Below are 18,746 nucleotides of genomic sequence, written 5' to 3'. Positions count from 1 at the left end.
AGAGAGAAGATCAGGCCATGAGAGGAAACAAAACCCAGAAATGCTGTGGCAGGGAGAGTTTGGAGATCTCCACAGGAGCCCCTCCAGTGCAGCCCCTCCCTCTGAACAAGCCCCCTCCCTCCTGTCCCCCCAGCCAAGCCTTTGCCCTCAGGGCTGGGAGTCCAAGGCGTGAAGCCCCTCCTGTGCAGGCAGAGCTGCAGCAGAGCCGTGGGGCAGCTCTGCAGCCCCGGGCCCAGTTCCCTCTGCAGAGCACAGGGCTGGGAGGCTGTCCTTGAGCATCTCTGAGTTATAAGATTGATGGGGAAAGGCAGAGGTGTTCTGACACTGAAAATGCTGTTGGGTTGGTGAAATGATCAAAGTGAGTCCTTGTCTACAAATGTGGAGTTGGGCTGTGGTGGATCCAACTGCTCTCAGCAGTACCTGGTGACATTTTAGGGGAAGCATGGGAAGGTGATCACCTCCGCCTGAGAAAGGTTAAAGCTGAGAGAAATTGTGAACATGTCAGAATGACAGACCATCTCCCATCACTCTCCACTCATGACTTTGCCTCACGGAACTTGCTGTGTTCTCCCTGGGGGCAGTAAAAATGATGAGGGTTTTTTATATCAAAGAATATTAGTTGAAATATGGGGAAGATTCTAAAGAATACCTCAGAACACGAAAATACTAAAGACTGTGTCTGTGCATTGGGGGGGAGGGTGAATGGGAAATGGTTCTGATTTTGGTTGCAGGTATATTCTCTAGATCTTCACTTTCCTTTTTCTCCATGAGCAGGTCGTGAAGTGCAGCTGCAGCAAATGTCCAACAGCAGCTCCATCAGCCACTTCCTCCTGCTGGCATTGGCAGACACGCGGCAGCTGCAGCTGCTGCACTTCTGCCTCTTGCTGGGCATCTCCCTGGCTGCCCTCCTGGGCAACGGCCTCATCATCAGCGCCGTAGCCTGCAGCCAGCACCTGCACACGCCCATGTTCTTCTTCCTGCTCAACCTGGCCCTCAGCGACCTGGGCTCCATCTGCACCACTGTCCCCAAAGCCATGCACAATTCCCTCTGGGACACCAGCAACATCTCCTACACAGGATGTGCTGCACAGGTATTTCTGATTTTCTTCTTCCTTGGATCAGAGTTTTCCCTCCTGACCATCATGTGCTACGACCGCTATGTGTCCATCTGCAAACCCCTGCACTACGGGACCCTCGTGGGCAGCAGAGCTTGTGCCCACATGGCAGCAGCTGCCTGGGCCAGTGGATTTCTCAATGCTCTCATGCACACGGCCAATACATTTACCCTGCCCCTGTGCCATGGCAATGCTCTGGGCCAGTTCTTCTGTGAAATCCCACAGATCCTCAAGCTCTCCTGCTCCAAATCCCACCTCAGGGAATTAGGGCTCCTTGGGATTTCCATCTCTTTAGCATGTGGCTGTTTTGTGTTCATAGTTTTCTCCTATGTGCAGATCTTCAGGGCTGTGCTGAGGATCCCCTCTGAGCAGAGACGACACAAAGCCTTTTCCACCTGCCTCCCTCACCTGGCCGTGCTCTTCCTGTTCCTCAGCACTGCAGTGTTTGCCCACCTGAAGCCCCCCTCCATGTCCTCCCCATCCCTGGATCTGGCCCTGTCAGTTCTGTACTCGGTGCTGCCTCCAACCCTGAACCCCCTCATCTACAGCCTGAGGAACCAGGAGCTCAAGGCTGCAGTGTGGAGACTGATGACTGCATGGTTTTGGAAAAATTAAACTGCTGGCCAATTTATACAAATCACTTGTAATAAAAGTGATCTTTGATGCTTCTTGTTGATTTAATTTTGGAGATCCTTTTTCTTTGTTTTATGTTTTAAGTATTGTTATTAAGTAAATATCATTGTTTGTGCCGTTTCTCATTTTGTCTGCAACTTCATTGTGCCCACAGACTGTGTCAATGAGAGACTGTGCTTTCAGTGGCCTTAAAGGAGCTAAAAGTATCTCCCAGCAAAGTTTTCTGCAGAGATGCCCTTTTGTTGCCTCCTCTGGAGCTGCAGCAGCAATGTCTGTGTGCAGAGCTGGGGGCAGATCAGTGCTGGCCCAGCAGCTGTGCCCAGCAGCAGCAGCACTTGGTGTTGCCAGTGCTGCTGCCGTGGCCCTGCCCCGCTGCCCTGGTGGCCCTGGTGTTGCTGTAGGGCCTGAGTGCTCTCGGGGCCGGGCACAGTGCTGGGGGTGGCAGTGCCGGGGCTGCAGCAGGGACAGGCCATGGGCACTGCTGGGGCAGCGCTGACGCCTCAGGCCAGGGCCTGGGGGCTGCAGGCTCCTTGCCCAGGCTCTCTCAAGAACACGGCCAGGCCAATGCTGAGCACAGAAAACCCCCGTGAGCAGCCCCAGGGTGGCCATGGGCAGGCTGGGGGCAAACAGCATGGCTAGTGCTCTGCAAGGGCCTTGGGGGAGACGGGAAGGAGCAGCAGAGCAGGGGCTGATCCATCCCCAGTGCGCTGGACAGCCCAGGGCAGCGTCCCAGAGTGTCCTCATGGAGCTGCCAACACCATCCCCCCTCTGCAGCCCGGGCCTCTCCCCCAGCTCACACAGGTGCCGCATCCTTGCAGGCACAGGCACAGCAGCACTGGCTCAGGAGCCCCTGTTTGCATTGCACAGAGCAGGCGGGAGCACCCCCATGCTGCTGCTGTGGGGACATCAACCTGAGGGAGCACAAATGCCATCAGCCCCTGGGGCCACCAAGGGCTGGGGGACACCAGGGAAAGCACTCAGCTTTGTGCTGGCCTCTACAGTCAGCCAGAAAGTTTGTTCCCATCAGCTGGGAGTTTCCTGTCCCACTGCAGATGCTTTGCTCAGAGCCAGGGCTGCCTGGCAGCCACCCCCAAACTGCCCTGAGCATTTCCTTGGCTTCACCTTGGCTTTCTCTACTCTTCCCTTGTCCAAATTACTTCCTCTTGCCCAGCCCTGTTGCCTCCCTTGCAAACAGCCCATCCCTGTTTGCCCTTTCCTCTCTGGCCCCACTCCCCATTGCAGTTCCTGACTTGGCTCCATGGGAACATCCCTTGGGGAGCAGGATCATCCTCCAAGCGCTGCAGCAATTGTCTGCAGGCTCCTGCAGTGCCCCGTGCTGCTCCCTTGCCAGAGGCAGCCCAGGCCAGGGGGGCCCATCTGGGCTGCTGTGTCTGCCTGTGCGGCTCCCTGTTCTGGGCAGTGAGGAGGAGCTGCAGAGGCTGTGCAGGACTGACAGGATGGGCTTTGGGGCTGGCAGGAGAAGCTGAGGCACCTGGATTGCTGGATCTTCTGAAGAGGAGGCCCAGGGCTCATCCTGCAAGTGCTCCAAGGGTGGTTTCAGAGAATCCCAGAATCAGCCAGGCTGCAAAAGTCCTTGGAGATCATCAAGTCCAATCTGTTCCCTGACACTGCCTTGCCTCTGCTCTGTCTCCTCTTCTCCAGGATAAACAACCCCAGATCCCTCAGCCACTCCTCACAGGACTTGTGTCCCAGACCCCTCCCCAGCCTTGTTGCCCTTCTCTGGACACGCTCCAGCCCCTCCATGTTTTTCCCAAACTGGGGGGCCCCGAACTTAACACAGCACTCGAGGTGCTGCCCAGCAAGTGCTGAACACAGGGGAAGAATCACTGCCCTGCTCTGCTGGCCACACCATTCCTGATCCAGGCCAGCAGCCATTGGCCTTCTTGGCCACCTGGGCACACTGCTGCCTCATGTCCAGCCTGCTGTCCAGCAGTCCCTGCAGCTCCCTTTCTGCCTGGCTGCTGTCCAGCCACTCTGTCCCCAGCCTGTAGTGCTGCAGGGGTTGTTGTGGCCAAAGTGCAGGACCCGGCACTGGGACTTGTTAAACTACACTTTGTTGGATTTGTTCCCTGCATCCAGCCTGTCCAGGGCCCTGTGCAGTGCCCTCCTACCCTCCAGCAGACCAGCACTCCCAGAGAACTCAGTGTCACCACTGTTCCATGAAGCCATAGAGTGTCCCTTTGGTTCCAGGGGACCCCTTGGTGTCACAAAGTCCCTTGGATCCTTAGTCCCTGCAGTGTCACACTATATCCTGGGTTCCATGAGGTCTGGCAGGGCAGCAATGCCCTTCTTGCTTCCACAGTGTCACAATGGCCTCTTGGTCCCAAGGGCCACAATGGTGTCAAACATGTTTCCTTCATTCCAGGAGTCCCTGAGGAGCAGCACTGGCCCCTTGGTTCCATGGGACCCTGCAGTGTCACAATGGCCACATCATGACACCAGGTCCTGCTCTGTCACAGTGCTCTGCATGGTTCTACAAGGCCCTGCAGGGTCACAGTGGCCTCTTGGTTCCAGGAGGCCTTAGAGTGCCACATGGAATTCCTTGGTGCTGCAGTGTCCCAAGGGAGCCCTGGTGACACAAGATCCTGCAGGGTCACCAGGGACCCATGGTTCCATGGGGCACCACAGTGTCACAATTGTTCCCTCGGTTCCCAGAGCCCTTGCAGTGGAGCAATGGCCCCTTGGTTCCACAAGGCCCCGCAGTGTCACAGTGGCCTCTGTGGTTCCAGGAGGCCCCAGAGTGTCCCAATGGACTCCTTGCTTCCATTCAGCCCCACAGTGTCACAACGGCCCCTTGGCTCTGTGCTGCCATGTCGTACACAATGTCACCATGGTCCTCTTAGTGCCACCAGGCCCCGCAGTGTCCCAATGGCCCCTTGCTTCCCCAGGGCCCTGCAGTGTCACAATCATCAGAGAATCAACCAGGCTGCAAAAGACCTTGGAGAGCATCAAGTTCAGCCTGGGACCCAACACCAGCTTGTCACCCAGACCATGGCACTGAGTGCCACACCAAGTTATTCCTTAAACACCCCCAGGGACAATGACTCACCCATCTTCCTGGCCATTCCAATGCCCAATCACCTTTGTGTGGAGAGTATTTCTTGATGTCCACCCAAGATATCCCCTGGTGCTGCTTAAGCTGTGTCCTCTTGTCCTGTCACTGTTCCCTGGGAAAAGAGCCTGACCTCCACCTGGCTGCACCCTCCTGTCAGGGAGCTGTAGAGAGTGATGAGGTCTCCCCTGAGCCTCCTCTTCTCCAGGATAAACAACCCCAGCTCCCTCAGCCGCTCCTTACAGGACTTGTGTTCCAGACCCCTCTCCAGCCTTGTTGCCCTTCTGTGGACACGCTCCAGCCCCTCCATGTCCTACCTCAATTGGGGGACACAGAACTGGACAGAGCACTCGAGGTGCTGCCCAACCAGTGCTGAGCACAGGGGAAGAATCACTGCCCTGCTCTTGCTGGCCACACCATTCCTGATCCATAGGAGTGCCAGGGGTTGGATGAGGGAAATGATGGGGAGGGGTTGTGGACAAAGTCTGATTGATTGTCAGCCATGAAGGGTCTTGATTTTCATATCTACTCAAACTGCATGAGGAGGTACTTGGATTCAGTGTCAATTGGAGATTGCACATATCAATGAATTAACAGGAAAAAAAAACTAACAAGGACCAAAAAAAATTTTCCTCACTATCTTTGTAAGTATAATATATTCACTTTGAATACACTGCTGGAATCTGTCTCATTAACCACAACAGATTTGGAAATTAAATCAAATGATTCCCTGAGGCTTGGCTTGTTCAGGTGTTTGGATGTTAATGAGCCCTACTGAATTCCTGCACTGAAGAGCTGCAGGCTGAACAAGCCTCTGCAGCAGTACAATTCAGCAGCAGCCTCCAAGTTGCTGAGGATGTCAGCAGCCCCCACTGAGGCCATCCCTGGCCAGAGCCCGTGGGGGAATGGGCAGACAAGGAGAGCGTCCCTGGGGCTGGGGCAGCACAACTCAGAGGCACCAGCGGCTCCAGCTGGGAAATGGAGTGTGGAATGGGGCTGGGAGAGCCCTGCCTGGGCTGTGCCAAGCAGGACACACAAGCCCTGACCCCCATCGCCCAAACAACTCTCTCAGTGAGACATTTAAAAGGAATTGGAATTGTTTGTGTTCTCTGGGTTGGACTCCCTGGAGAAATACCAACAAGAGATTCTCAGGAGCTCAAAACAGCAAAACAGCCTTTACTGGGAACCTTGTAAAATCAGAGAAAATTTGAAAAAGGTTTACTATGACATTGTAGTGGTTTTGGTTTGTTTTTTTTTTTAGATTTTTCTAATTTTGAGATTCCTAATTAATGTATTGATGAGTGAGATGGGTTTTATTGTATTTATTTTTTTAGTGATATAGGATTTTGAGAAAGGTAAAGTAGGCTCAAAATTTTAAAAGGATAGAAAGAAAATTTTATTAAAAGTTAAAAAAGGAGAAAAGGTAGTAAGAATTAAAATGAACTCCTTAGAAGTCTTTTTTTTCTTTACAACTTTTTTCTTTTTACTTACATTGTAAATAAACTAAACTAAAAATTTGTAGTTAGTTTACTATTTCTAGAATAGTCTTTTTTTAGTTTACTTAGGGAGAGAAGTTTTTCTTGTTAAGGTATAGACATTTTTTTACAAGAGGAAAAAATAGGTTTTTTGTGGTTCTTAATTTGTCATGGATAACAGATGTCTGGGGAACTTTGTTACTGTGAAGTTTTTATTGCTACAGGCTTTTTTTCAGCTTGTTGATTGGCCATGTCGACTTATGGGGTATTGTTTTAAAGATTACTTCTTTAAGAGTAAAAGTTTTTATTATTTATTTTTAAAATTATATTTTATCTCTGGGAAAAGAGATCTTCTCTTGGGGGTACTGGATTACTTTTTGTTTTTGTTTAAAATCTTGATAATTTTAGTTATTTTAGCTTTTTAAAAATTTTATTATGGAGGTTTTTTGTTTGATATTATCTTGAAGATTTTTTTAAAATAGTTTTACATGGTATAATGAAAAAGAGTTTTTTCTTTTTAATTTATAAGAGGATTTTAGTTTTAAGATTAAGGCTTTTCTGTTCTTTTTTTACTTGGGATTTCATTTCTTCTTTACTGACTTTTATGGTTTTATGTTGTTTTTTAATATGCTTGTATTTTGTTTTTCTTCACTCATGGGAGGATTGAAGTATTGAAAGGGTTAACCCGATCACCTGCTCTGTGCAATGCAAACAGGGGCTCCTGAGCCAGTGCTGCCGTGCCTGTGCCTGCAAGGATGCGGCACCTGTGTGAGCTGGGGGAGAGGCCAGGGCTGCAGAGTGGGGATGGTGTTGGCAGCTCCATGAGGACGCTCTGGGACGCTGCCCTGGGCTGTGCAGCGCACTGGGGATGGATCAGCCCCTGCTCTGCTGCTCCTTCCTGTCTCCCTCAGGGCCCTTGCAGAGCCCCAGCCATGCTGTTTGCCCCCGGCCTGCCCATGGCCACCCTGGGGCTGCTCACGGGGGTTTTCTGTGCTCAGCATTGGCCTGGCCGTGCTCTTGAGAGAGCCTGGGCAAGGAGGCTGGAGCCCCCAGGCCCTGGCCTGAGGCGTCAGCGCTGCCCCAGCAGTGCCCATGGCCTGTCCCTGCTGCAGCCCCGGCACTGCCACCCCCAGCACTGTGCCCGGCCCCGAGAGCACTCAGGCCCTACAGCAACACCAGGGCCACCAGGGCAGCGGGGCAGGGCCACGGCAGCAGCACTGGCAACACCAAGTGCTGCTGCTGCTGGGCACAGCTGCTGGGCCAGCACTGATCTGCCCCCAGCTCTGCACATAGACATTGCTGCTGCAGCTCCAGAGAAGGCAACCAAAGGGCATCTCTGCAGAAAGCATTGCTGGGACATCCTTATTTCCTTTAAAGTCACCAAGAGTGCAGCCATTCATTGACACAGTCTGTGGTTACAGACAAAATGGACAGACTAATATGAGAAGTAGCACAAAAAATGGCTTTACTTTGTGGACCATATGAAAAAATTAAAACAAAGAAAAAGGACCTGCAAAGTGAAACCAACAAGAAGTATCAAAGATGACTTTTATTTCAAGTGATTTGCAGAAGTTAGACAGAAGTCTCAATGTTTCTTAAAGCTTCCAGTCATCAGTCTCCACACTGCAGCCTTGAGCTCCTGGTTCCTCAGGCTGTAGATGAGGGGGTTCAGGGCTGGAGGCACCACCGAGTACAGAACTGACAGGGCCAGATCCAGGGATGGGGAGGACATGGAGGGGGGCTTCAGGTAGGCAAATGTGGCAGTACTGATTAACAGGAAGAGCACGGTCAGGTGAGGGAGGCAGGTGGAAAAGGCTTTGTGCCGTCCCTGCTCAGAGGGGATCCTCAGCACAGCCCTGAAGATCTGCACATAGGAGAAAACTATGAACACAAAACAGCAAAATACCATGCAGGCGCTGAAAATAATGAGCCCAAGTTCCTGGAGGTAGGATTTGGAGCATGAGAGCTTGAGGATCTGTGGGACCTCACAGAAGAACTGGCTCAGGGCATTGCCATGGCACAGAGGCAGGGAAAATGTATTGGCCGTGTGCAGCAGTGAATAGAGAAAGGCACTGGCCCAGGCAGCTGCTGCCATGTGGGCACAAGCTCTGCTGCCCAGGAGGGTCCCGTAGTGCAGGGGTTTGCAGATGGACACGTAGCGGTCGTAAGACATGATGGTCAGGATAAAATACTCTGTTCCAATGAAGAACAGCAAGAAAAAGAGCTGGGCAGCACATCCTGTGTAGGAGATTGTCCTGGTGTCCCAGAGGGAATTGTGCATGGCTTTGGGGACAGTGGTGCAGATGGAGCCCAGGTCAGTGAGGGCCAGGTTGAGCAGGAAGAAGAACATGGGCGTGTGCAGGTGCTGGCCGCAGGCTACGGCGCTGATGATGAGGCCGTTGCCCAGGAGGGCAGCCAGGGAGATGCCCAGCAAGAGGCAGAAGTGCAGCAGCTGCAGCTGCTGCGTGTCTGCCAATGCCAGCAGGAGGAAGTGGCTGATGGAGCTGCTGTTGGACATTTGCTGGGGCTGCACTTGGGTATCTGTAAAAAAAGTAATCATGAAAGAGTTGGGTTTGGAGAGAACTTCAAATATGCCAGCACAGCTTGGGGGGCACTTTCCCCCCACTGCCTGCCCAGGGCTCTGCTGCCTGGAGCTGTCCCTGCCAGCAGCTGCTTCCCTGTGCCCAGGGCTGGGCCCTGCCAGTGCTGCCAGAGCCCAGCCCAGCCCTGGGGGCTCAGCTCTGCCCTGCAGACCCCTCCCCTGCTCTGGCACTGCCCAGGGGCAGCTCTGGCTTTGCAGGCTCTGATGGCAACTTCAGAGCAACCCTGAGGAGACCGGAAAAGTTATACTGATGCTGCCTCTATGGGGCTTTGTGCTGATTTCTGTAATTGCCTGGTTTATTCAGATCTGAGACCTTTTTTTTTTTTTTTTTCTCCACCTGAACTGAGAGATGATTATCTGTCTGCAATTTCCGACCCAGGAAACCCAGAGCAGTAGATTAAAAAACCACTATTTTCCTTTTATGCAGTCCCTGACGTGCTTTGCTCCCTGTCGAATCTGCTTTAAAATGTTCTGCAGTTAAATGCCATGCTGGGAGCAGTCCTGAACAATGCAGCATCCTCACCACACAAGGAGAACACTTCCAAGCCTTACCAGCTGTCTCCTGCCAACCAGATCTTGTCCCCCTGTGCTGGCTGAGAGATGTCCCTGGCAGGCAGCAGAGTCCCTACCCCAGCACAGCGCCCTGGGCTGCAGGACCCTGCTCTGCAGGACAGCCCTGGGCACCCCTGGCTGCTCTGCACAAGAGACAATCAGAGAATGTACTCACAGGGTCTGTAGGCATTGGGATGTTCCAGCTGTAGGAGATGGCTCCAGAAGCTGCAGCTGCATTGTCCTGCAGCCAGAGGTTCCTGTGCCAAGGGCTGGCAGGGATTCTGCCCCAGGCACTTCTCAGCACCTTCCCAGCCCTGACTGATTGAAGCTCTCTGTGCCTCTGCGCTGTGCCCGGGCTGGCTGCAGGCAGTGCCCCAGCCCTGCTGGGCTGGCAGAAGAGCTGCTCAGCAAGAGAATTGTGCTTTTCAAGCTCTTCTTGGTTCCCAGGAGCTGCTTCTGTGCCAGGAGCCCAGCCCAGCTCAGCAGCACAGCCACAGCACAAGGACTTTAATTACCCTCTTGGGCTTTGTGCTCAGGCCCTGAACATCAGTCCCTGAGAGGCAGCTGAAGAAACCTCTCCAGAACTCCAAGGCAAAACCTAACTCCAAAGTTTCTTTCACTTTTAATGGGTCTCAGTGAGGGACAGGACTGAGAAAGTGTCCCCAGGCCCCAGGCAGAGCAGAGAACTGCAGGCAGTGGTGACAGGTGGGGACAAAGAGAAGCCAAGGCTTGCTGCCCTGGGGCACAGCAGGCTCTGTGCCACCAAGGGCTGGCAGGAGACACCTTGTCCTGAGGCACTGGGGCCTCCTGGCACAGCCCCAGCCAGGCTGGCCACTGGCAGCCCCTTGTCCTGCCCTCAGCAATCCCCCCTAGCCCACATGCCAGTGGCCTCACTGCTGGAAGGAGTCCCTGGGGAGCCTTGCTCAGCAATGGCCCTGGGGGCTCCTTCATGCTCCCTTGGACTGCAGGCTTTTCAAAGGACTTTGATTTTGCTTTTGCCTTGGAGTCTCTGAGACGTTTCTGCAATGATGGCCTCCAATTATCTGCTCTAATTAGTCCCTGGAGAGGCTTTTTCAGTAGCAACACTCAGTGGGGCTCATTAATACTTCAGAGTACTTCTGCTTTTTAGCTACTTGGTGTTTCCCTTTTGATCCAGACTCTGTGAGAGGTTTGTGCATTCATGGCCCCAATTATCTGCTTTAATGAGTCCCTTGAGAGCTTTGTACTGACGCTCAGTGGGGCTCATTAATACTCTGAGATACTCAAGGTTTTTAAGGTACTTTGGATTTTTCATTCCACACCAAATCTCTGAGAAGTTTTTTTTGTGCCATCCTGGCCTCCAGTTCACTTCTTCAAGGAGTCCATGAGGAGCCTGTGTTGGGGATGGACCTCATTTGGACCCACTGATGCTTTGAGACACTTTGGGTTTTTCTTGTGATTTTGCCTCCTGCAAAGGTTTGTGCAATCTCATCTCAGGCCCTGAGGTTCCAGGGCTCAGCTCCAAATGCACCACAGGGCTCATGAGGATCAAGCAAGTCCTGACAAACCATGGCTCTGCCTTGATTTCCCTCTGCTCCAGTCCAGTTCAGCAGGAAGGTTTTCCTTTTACAGTTACGGAGAAATATTTCAATGAGCTTCTAAGAAATATGTAATCCTATTTTAAAGAGTTCATTTTATTACTGTTCTTTTTAGAGAAGAGCTGATTGCAGCATTCTGTGATTGATATTGATGTAGGATTTCCCCTAAGGAGGTCTGGGCAGGTCAGAGAAATTGTACCTTGGAGCTGACCCAGTGTGGACAACCTTGTCTCACATTCCCCAACCTCATGTGAGAAATGAATTTCACTTTCAAAATATTAAATGGTTTATTAAGACCTTATCAAAATACACCAGAAGACTGAATAAAGAAAAGAATACAGTGCTGGAGGGAAGGATTAAGTCACCAGGTGCTCATCTACAAAATGGATGTTCTGTCTTGCATACCTCTATCCCCTCCCAAAGTCTTGTCAATCAACTCCTTCTTCGCTGTCCAGTGGTGGAGATCACTTTCTTACAGCTTGATTGGAGGTCAGGTGCTGCCATAGTAACAAGCCGACCCTCCCAAATGCCCCAACTACTGAGGCCATCCTGTGATAACAATGCAAGGGGGAGGGGAAAAAAAACTATACATCTACCAAACTTCTCTTAACATATACTTTCTATTCACCCCTTAATTGTGAGGGTCAACCATAGGATTACTCATCTATAACAAACCCCCCCCTTTTCTTTATCTAGAAGTCATTTTGCTCAAACAAATAAGTCAGAAATTTTCTCTCCCTCCTGAATGAGTCATACCAGCATCTGTTGATGTGGCCAAGGACAGTGGGAACAGGAGAAAAAAAATCTCAGTTTTTCCTTAGACACACTAATTTGGAATGGTCAAAAGGGAATCACAGAGGTCCAGTATGGCTTTGACTCCCATCTACCGTGCCCCTGTGGTTGCTGCTGCTGGTCAGTGTATCTTAGGGGTTAGTATAGAGGCTGACTCGGTCCTGCCCGCTAGTCCCTGTTGTATTAAAAGACAATTGAGGAATTACAGAGGTCTGCTATGGCCTTTTGTCCCTACCTTACCATGCCTAAGGGGTTGCTACCCGCAGCAGGGCTATGGAGCCTTCTTGGTAGTGAACAAAGGGGCCAACCTGGTCTTGCCCTCCTTCCTTCCTCCCTTTGTCTTGTTTTCCTAAGGAAGCTGTCCCATTGCCTGTTACAGTCCCTTGTGTGCTTCCCCTCAACAGATGCTGGTAATTCTCACCCATTAAGACAGGAAGACAGTTCTCAAGCGGGTTAGTGGATGCTTGACTCTACTTTTTGGGTGTCGTGGTGTTTTTCTGGTTGTCTCTCAGTCTCTGCTTGAGAGTCAATCTTGTTTCCCCCAGTCTGGATGTTACAGTCCACTCTTTGGGTTCTTCTAGTGGGCCTTTGACTCTGTTGCCATGAGTCCATCCCTGCTCTGCAGTTTGCATGGCTGATTCCATGGTGAGCAGTACCTGAAAGGGACCTTCCCACTGAGGAGTTAGAGGCTGATCTCTTCCTGTCTTAATCATCACCCAGTTCCTGGGATTAATATTATGGATTCTGAAATCCAGGGTGGTAGTTTGAGGAATTGCCCCTTTATGCCTTAGCCCTTCTAAGGTTTGTGCTCTAGACAGAACATATTTCTTGGAATTGGTTTCCCCTTCCTCACAGGGGGCAACCTTCAGGGGTGAGATCATGAAGGGTAACCCAAATATCATTTCATAGGGTGAGACGCCCAGATCTGACTGGGGTTGGGTTCTAATTCTTACTAAGGCCAAAGGAACACATTTGATCCATGACATTTGGGTTTCAGTCATTAGCTTAACTGGAGCTCTTTTCAGAGCTTGATTCATTCTCTACATGACCAGAACTCTGTGGGTGCCATGGAGTGTGTAACTCCCATTTCACTCCCAGGGCCTGAACAACTTTCTGCAATATCTTAGATGTGAAATGAGTTCCCTGGTCTGAATCAATCCTGTTTGCCATCCCATATTGGGAAATGATTGATTCTAGAAGTGTTTTACTCACAACATTGGCATTGGCTTTCACAGTGGGTACCACCTCTACCCAATGAGTCAAGTGATCTACTATCACTGGCAAAAACTTCCACCGTTGTACCTGGGAAAGCTCCATAAAGTCTACTTGAATGTTTTGAAATGGCCATAAAGGTAGTTCTTGCCCTCCTCTGGGTGTTTTCCTCATGATTTTCTTGTTCACTTGTTTACATATCACACATCATTCAGTTACTTGCTTAGCTATTCTGAAAATGCCTATGCAGCCCCAGTCCCATAGAAATTGATCACTCAGCGCTTGTGTACCCCAATGTGTTGTTCCATGTATGCCTTCTAGCATTTTCTTGGCCAGGGGTTTATTCAACACTCTCTTCCCATTTGCTAATCTCCACTTCCCTTTGTTATCTTTCTTGTCTCCTATTTTGAGGAGTTCTTCCTCTTCTGTCCCACTGAATACAGGGACTTCTTGCATTTCTCTCATCAGGCTTAATACTATCATTAATTTTTCTCTCCCTGATTTGACAGCATTCTTAGCATCTAAATCTGCTAAATTGTTCTTTTCTGCTTCTTCAGCCACCCTTTTTTGACATCCTTTAACATATACCACTGCTACTTCTGGCAGTTGTAAGGTTTCTAATACCTCTAAAACAAGTTTTATGTGAATCAGTCCCTTTCCCTTTGAATTTAATAGCCCCCTCTCTTCCAAATTTTTCCAATGGTATGCATTCTCCAAAAGCATATTTTCAGTCTCTATATATTTTTCCCCTTTTCTGTGCCAATATTTCCAGAGCTCGTTTTAGGGCATACAACTCCCATGCCTGGGCTGACCAGTTGGAAGTTAACTTTCTCTTTTCCATGGCTACCAACCTTCATCCACTATAGCGTACCCTGATACCCTGTGCCCCTTTATTACTTGTGAAGATCCATCGATGTAAAATCGTTTTCCACCTTGGAGTGGTTGATCTGTTAGGTCCTCTCTAACTTTAGTTTGATAGTTTATAACCTCTAGGCAATTATGTATTAGTTCCTCACCTGGTTCTCCATACAATAGCTGGGCAGGGTTGAGTTGGTTACTCACCATTAGCTCTAAACCATTATCGATTGAGATGGCTTCATACTCTAGCACTTGGGAATCAGTGAGCCATTTCTCAGCCTTTTGGCTTAGGATACTCCTTCCTGATTTAGGGATATATATCTTTAATTTTCCCCCAAAGGTTAATTTTTTACTTTCTGCTGCGAGTAGGGTGGTCACTGCCACCGCCTGAATGCAGGTTGGCCACCCCCAGCTGACAGGGTCTAATAATTTTGATAAATAGGCTACTGATTTCCTGGATCCTCCCCAGTCCTGGGCTAACACTCCATGTGCTACCCCTTTTTTCAATATCCACAAACAGATGGAAGGGTTTGTCTAAGGCAGGAAGACTCCGTGCTGGTGCACTGACTAATTTTAGCTTAAAAAAGCTTCAAACTTTTGTTCATCATCTTTTTCCCACCTGATCTCTTCTTTTACAAGCTTTTCATACAAGAACTTGTTGGCCTGCATTTATCATTTAATCCATAGCCTAGAATATCGCACCAAGTCTAGAAACCTTTGAACTTCTCTCCTAGTATTTGGCTGTGGGAGTGAGACTATCCCTGCTATTCTCTCAGGGTTCATCAGCCAGCTCCCTTGACAAATTCCATGTCCTAGGTATTTTACTTCCATCTCTACAAATTGGAGTTTACCTTTTGAGACTCAAAGTCCTTGGTTCCCCAGAAAATTTAACATTGCTATGGTGGATTCTCATACTTCGTTTTCTTCCTGTCCTGAGAGAAGCAAATAATTTACATATCGGATGAGCTTTATCTCAGGTTTAATGGAGAAGAGTTGTAGTATTTCTCCTAGATTTGACCAAACAGGTTTGGGGGATTCAGAAAACCCCTAGGGTAACCTAGTCCACTGAAGCTGTTGCTTCTTCCTGGAATCAGGGTTCTCCCATTCAAAGGGAAATATAACCCACTTTCCCTTTCCAGTGGGCACGTCCAAAAAGCATCTTTTAGGTCTATCACGCTTAAGCACTGGGATGTTACTTAGCAGTGTATAGGGACTAGGCACCACTGGGTGCCGATTCACTGTTCTCTTGTTCACTTCTCTCAAATCTTGGACAAGCCTGTAAGTCCCATCTGACTTCTTTACTGGTAATATGGGTGTATTATGGGGGAACATACATGGCTCTAAGGTCCTATGCTCAAGTAGATCCTGGATCACTGGCCATAGTCCTTGTCTCCCCTCCAGGGAGAGTGGATATTGTGGTACCCAAACTGGATGGTTTTCATTAACTATTTCTATTACTATAGGTTTCAGGTTTAATTTACCTCGGTTTTTCAGTTTTGCCCACACCGTCTCATGAATTTTCTCCTCATTCTCTTCCTTTGGAGAAGCTTAACTACCATTTTCCCTTTCTCTGGGAGCACTCCATTGTAAAACTGCACCTGTAAATCCCGTCCTAATAAAATTCACCCTGCTTCTGGAACTAATCGAACATCCCCAATTCCTATGTTATTTGCTCCTTCAAACTTTATTTGTGTTATAGCTGAGGCTTTGAACCCTTCCCCTTGTCTTGGTTTGAAAAGACAGGTGTCTGTTAATGAAGGCAGGAGCCAGCCCTGAAATGGAAAATGTAAATGCCTTCCCTCCAAATTGTTACAATTTTGAAATTAAGGGGGCTCTCAGGCACCGATATGGGAGCAGGGATAACAGTTTTTTTATTAGAGAAGAAAATAAAAATAAAATAAACTATACAGTAATACAAAACAACACTGACAGAGTCGGAATACGACCTGACAGCCTGTGGGGCAGGGTGTTGGCAGCAGTGCAATTAAAATGGTGGCTGCAGTCCTCCTGCAGTCTTCCTGCAGACAGGTGTGGGTCTGTTGGAACAGAGATCCTGTAGAAGGGTGTAGTCTTCCTCTGAAGATCCAGTGGTGGTGTAGATGGGCCTGGCCCTCCTCTAGGGATCCAGTGGAGAAGGCTGCTGCTCCTCTGGCAATCCAGTGGAAGGGGCAGCTGCTCCTCTGGGAATCCAGTGGACAGGCTGTTTGGATATCCCAAAATCTCAGATTATATCCAGTGAGGAATGCTTGGCTCCTCCCTCTGGGTGGAGCATCTCACAGTGGGATGATGTAATTGTTATCAGTCATGCAGTGACATTCAATAGCCCATTAACAGCAGATGTCTCCCCAGAGGGAGGATTGGTTTGTGGAAGAGATAAAGAAAAATTGCCCAATTACCAGATAATACCTGGCCCACCTCTCACAGATGGCAAATAGAAAACACATTGCTTGGCAATCTAGGACACTGCCCCAGCTTTGGGGTTGGCCCGGGGCCTGGAGCAACACTTGGGGGCCCCAAGACCAGGGCTCTTGTGCTGCCCTGGGCAGATGGGATGGCAGCAGGGGCTGCAGAGCTCTCAGCACCTCAGCCAGAGGGGAGCAGGGCAGCCAGGGAGCCTCCTTTGGCCTTGGCCAAGCCCCTTCCCCCATGGCTGGGGCTGAGTCCTGTGGCAGCTGCAGCTGCTGCTGTGCCCTTGCCAGGGGCTGAGGCCGTGGGGCCAGTGGCCAGAGCAGCCTGGGCTGAGCAGAGCTGTGGGGCCAGAGCCGGCTGGGCTGGGCTGGGGAGAGGCCCTTGGTGCTGCCCAGAGCTCAGGGCAGCTGGCAGAGCTTGCAGGGAGCTGGGCTGGGCTCAGAGAGCCTGGCACAGAAACCATCAGTGTCCATCTCAGCCTGGCTGAGCGTGCAGGGGCAGGATTCAGGGCAGGCCTTGTGGGGCATGGCCAGCGCCTGTGCAAGGCATTGAAAAGAGGCAAGTGGCCCAGAGAGGAGGCTGCTCTGTGCCCTTGGTGGCATGGACAGAGCAGGGAGGGGGCCCAGGACATTTGTCACCGCCAGTCTCTGTCCCCAGCCCTTGGCAGCCTTGGCTGCTGAGCCCAGCTTTGCCCTGGGCTGAGTTTGGCTGTGGCCCAGCTCCATCCTCCTGCGGGGCTCAGGGCCTGTTCCCGGCCATGGCCAGCCCTGGCCGGCCTCTCTGCTGGCCCAGAGGCCGGCAGAGCCCGGGGCAGGGCTGTCTGTGCAGCCCCACAGGTGCCAGGGGCTCTGCAGGAGCTGGCAGAGGCTGCCCAGCAGGGAGGCCATGGGGCACAGAGCCCCAAGGCTGCTGTGGGCACCACGGCACAGGGGCCCTTCCCAGCCGCAATGCTACCGGCCTGGGCTGGGCCTGCCCAGGGGCTGGGGCACCATGGCTGGGCCAGCACAGGGCCACAAAGGGGCCGCGCAGCCGCTGCCGGGGCTGGCAGCAAGGCCAGGCACAGACAAGCAATTGCTGAGCATGGCCTGCGCTGGCCAGGCCTGACTGTGCCAAAGGCAGAGCTCAGCTGCCCTTGCTGCCTGCAGCAACAGTCAGGAGCCCAAAGAGCCTCCATGGCTGTGCTGGAGAGCAAGGCTGCAGGAGGCAAATGCAGGGCTGCTGCGCCATGGGGAGGCCATGGAATTCCAGCACACACCTCAGCTCTCTGATGATCCCGGCACCATGCTGGGCCCTGTTTCAGACTGCAGCAGAGCAGATGTTGATGGCACAGGAGCCCTGCGGGGCTGGCTGAGACCTGCAGCTTGCAAGGTGCTCTGCTTTCCCTCAGCTGCTCTCTCAGAGATCCAATCCCAGCTGGGCACCTCAGGGCAGAAGTGGCACTGCCTGTTCATGGGCACACAACTGATATCTGCCTGAAAAGGGGCACAGGTGTTAATACTTGCTAGTTTCATAATACAGTACCGAATCTTTTTTATCTAGGTAACTTGAGTACTTTTAAGGAATGGCACAGTTATCCACAAGGAGCAGTATTTTCCTGGAGGAGTACTGATGACAGGAAGAGAAATACTGATCTTGCCTTCTACTGGTGTCACCAATATTTTTTTTTCTTATTTCCCCTCCCTCTTCCTTCAGGTATTGCAGCTTTCTTGTTGAAATGGTCATATTGAAGGACATCTGTTCATTTAGAGCAGGTGGACCTATGTACTTCCTACTGCTCTCAGATTTCCACTTCCAGGTGCTCTCTGGTCATTTAAGTGCGTCTCAACTGACTGATTTCATGCTTTGAGCTGCAGGAAGCTGACCAATATTTCTGAAGTTCAAATAAGTATTTAATTATTCGTCAACTTATTGTGTTTCTCTCTGACAGAGAATTACATTTTCTATGTATTTTTCTAAAACAGTTCCTGTACAGAAACCCTTCGGGATGGGGGACATGTCAGATGCTGCTGGGACATCCCAGAGAGCTGATGGAAGAGCTGTGATGGTTATTAAACTGTTCCAATGTTCAACGTGTGCTTGTTGGAAAGAAACCTTTCTGTGCCTCTGAGTGTCACCAGTCCCTGAGCCCAAGGACACAAACCTGATGAGCTGTGGCTCCCACTGCAGGGGCACTTGGACCTTGGCTCTGCACAGGAGAGCTCTTCATCCACTTTCTCTCTTTCCTCCCTCTGGGCATGGAGGGAGCTCCTGACTGCAGCCTATGACTCGTGTGTGCAAAGAGTTAATCTGGGCAGCATCAGGGCAGGGAGGGTTTGGGGAGACCTTGGGATCTGTGCTGGGCACAGAAGGTGTTTTCCATTGCTCTGAGACTGTCTGCTGGGGAAAGGGGATTTAATATGCAGCAGAGGAATGACTTTTGCATTTGATGGAGCTGTGCCTTGCCTTGGC

At 50.8% G+C, this 18,746-nt stretch overlaps 1 protein-coding gene and 1 pseudogene across 1 annotated transcript; both read left to right on the top strand.

Annotated features, from left to right (window-relative positions):
* Nucleotides 1-18,746, top strand: part of LOC119696322 — a 2,199,709-nt pseudogene that overhangs the window by 1,511,789 nt on the left and 669,174 nt on the right.
* LOC119696356 (olfactory receptor 14C36-like) lies at nt 798-1,730 on the top strand. The gene has a single exon (XM_038126065.1). The coding sequence runs from the start codon at nt 798-800 to the stop codon at nt 1,728-1,730; it is 933 nt and encodes a 310-aa protein (XP_037981993.1).

Source organism: Motacilla alba, unplaced genomic scaffold (genome assembly GCF_015832195.1).
Source record: "Motacilla alba alba isolate MOTALB_02 unplaced genomic scaffold, Motacilla_alba_V1.0_pri HiC_scaffold_28, whole genome shotgun sequence".
Taxonomy (NCBI): domain Eukaryota; kingdom Metazoa; phylum Chordata; class Aves; order Passeriformes; family Motacillidae; genus Motacilla; species Motacilla alba.
Note: the sequence above shows the minus strand (reverse complement) of the source record. Positions and strands in the feature narration are given on the sequence as shown.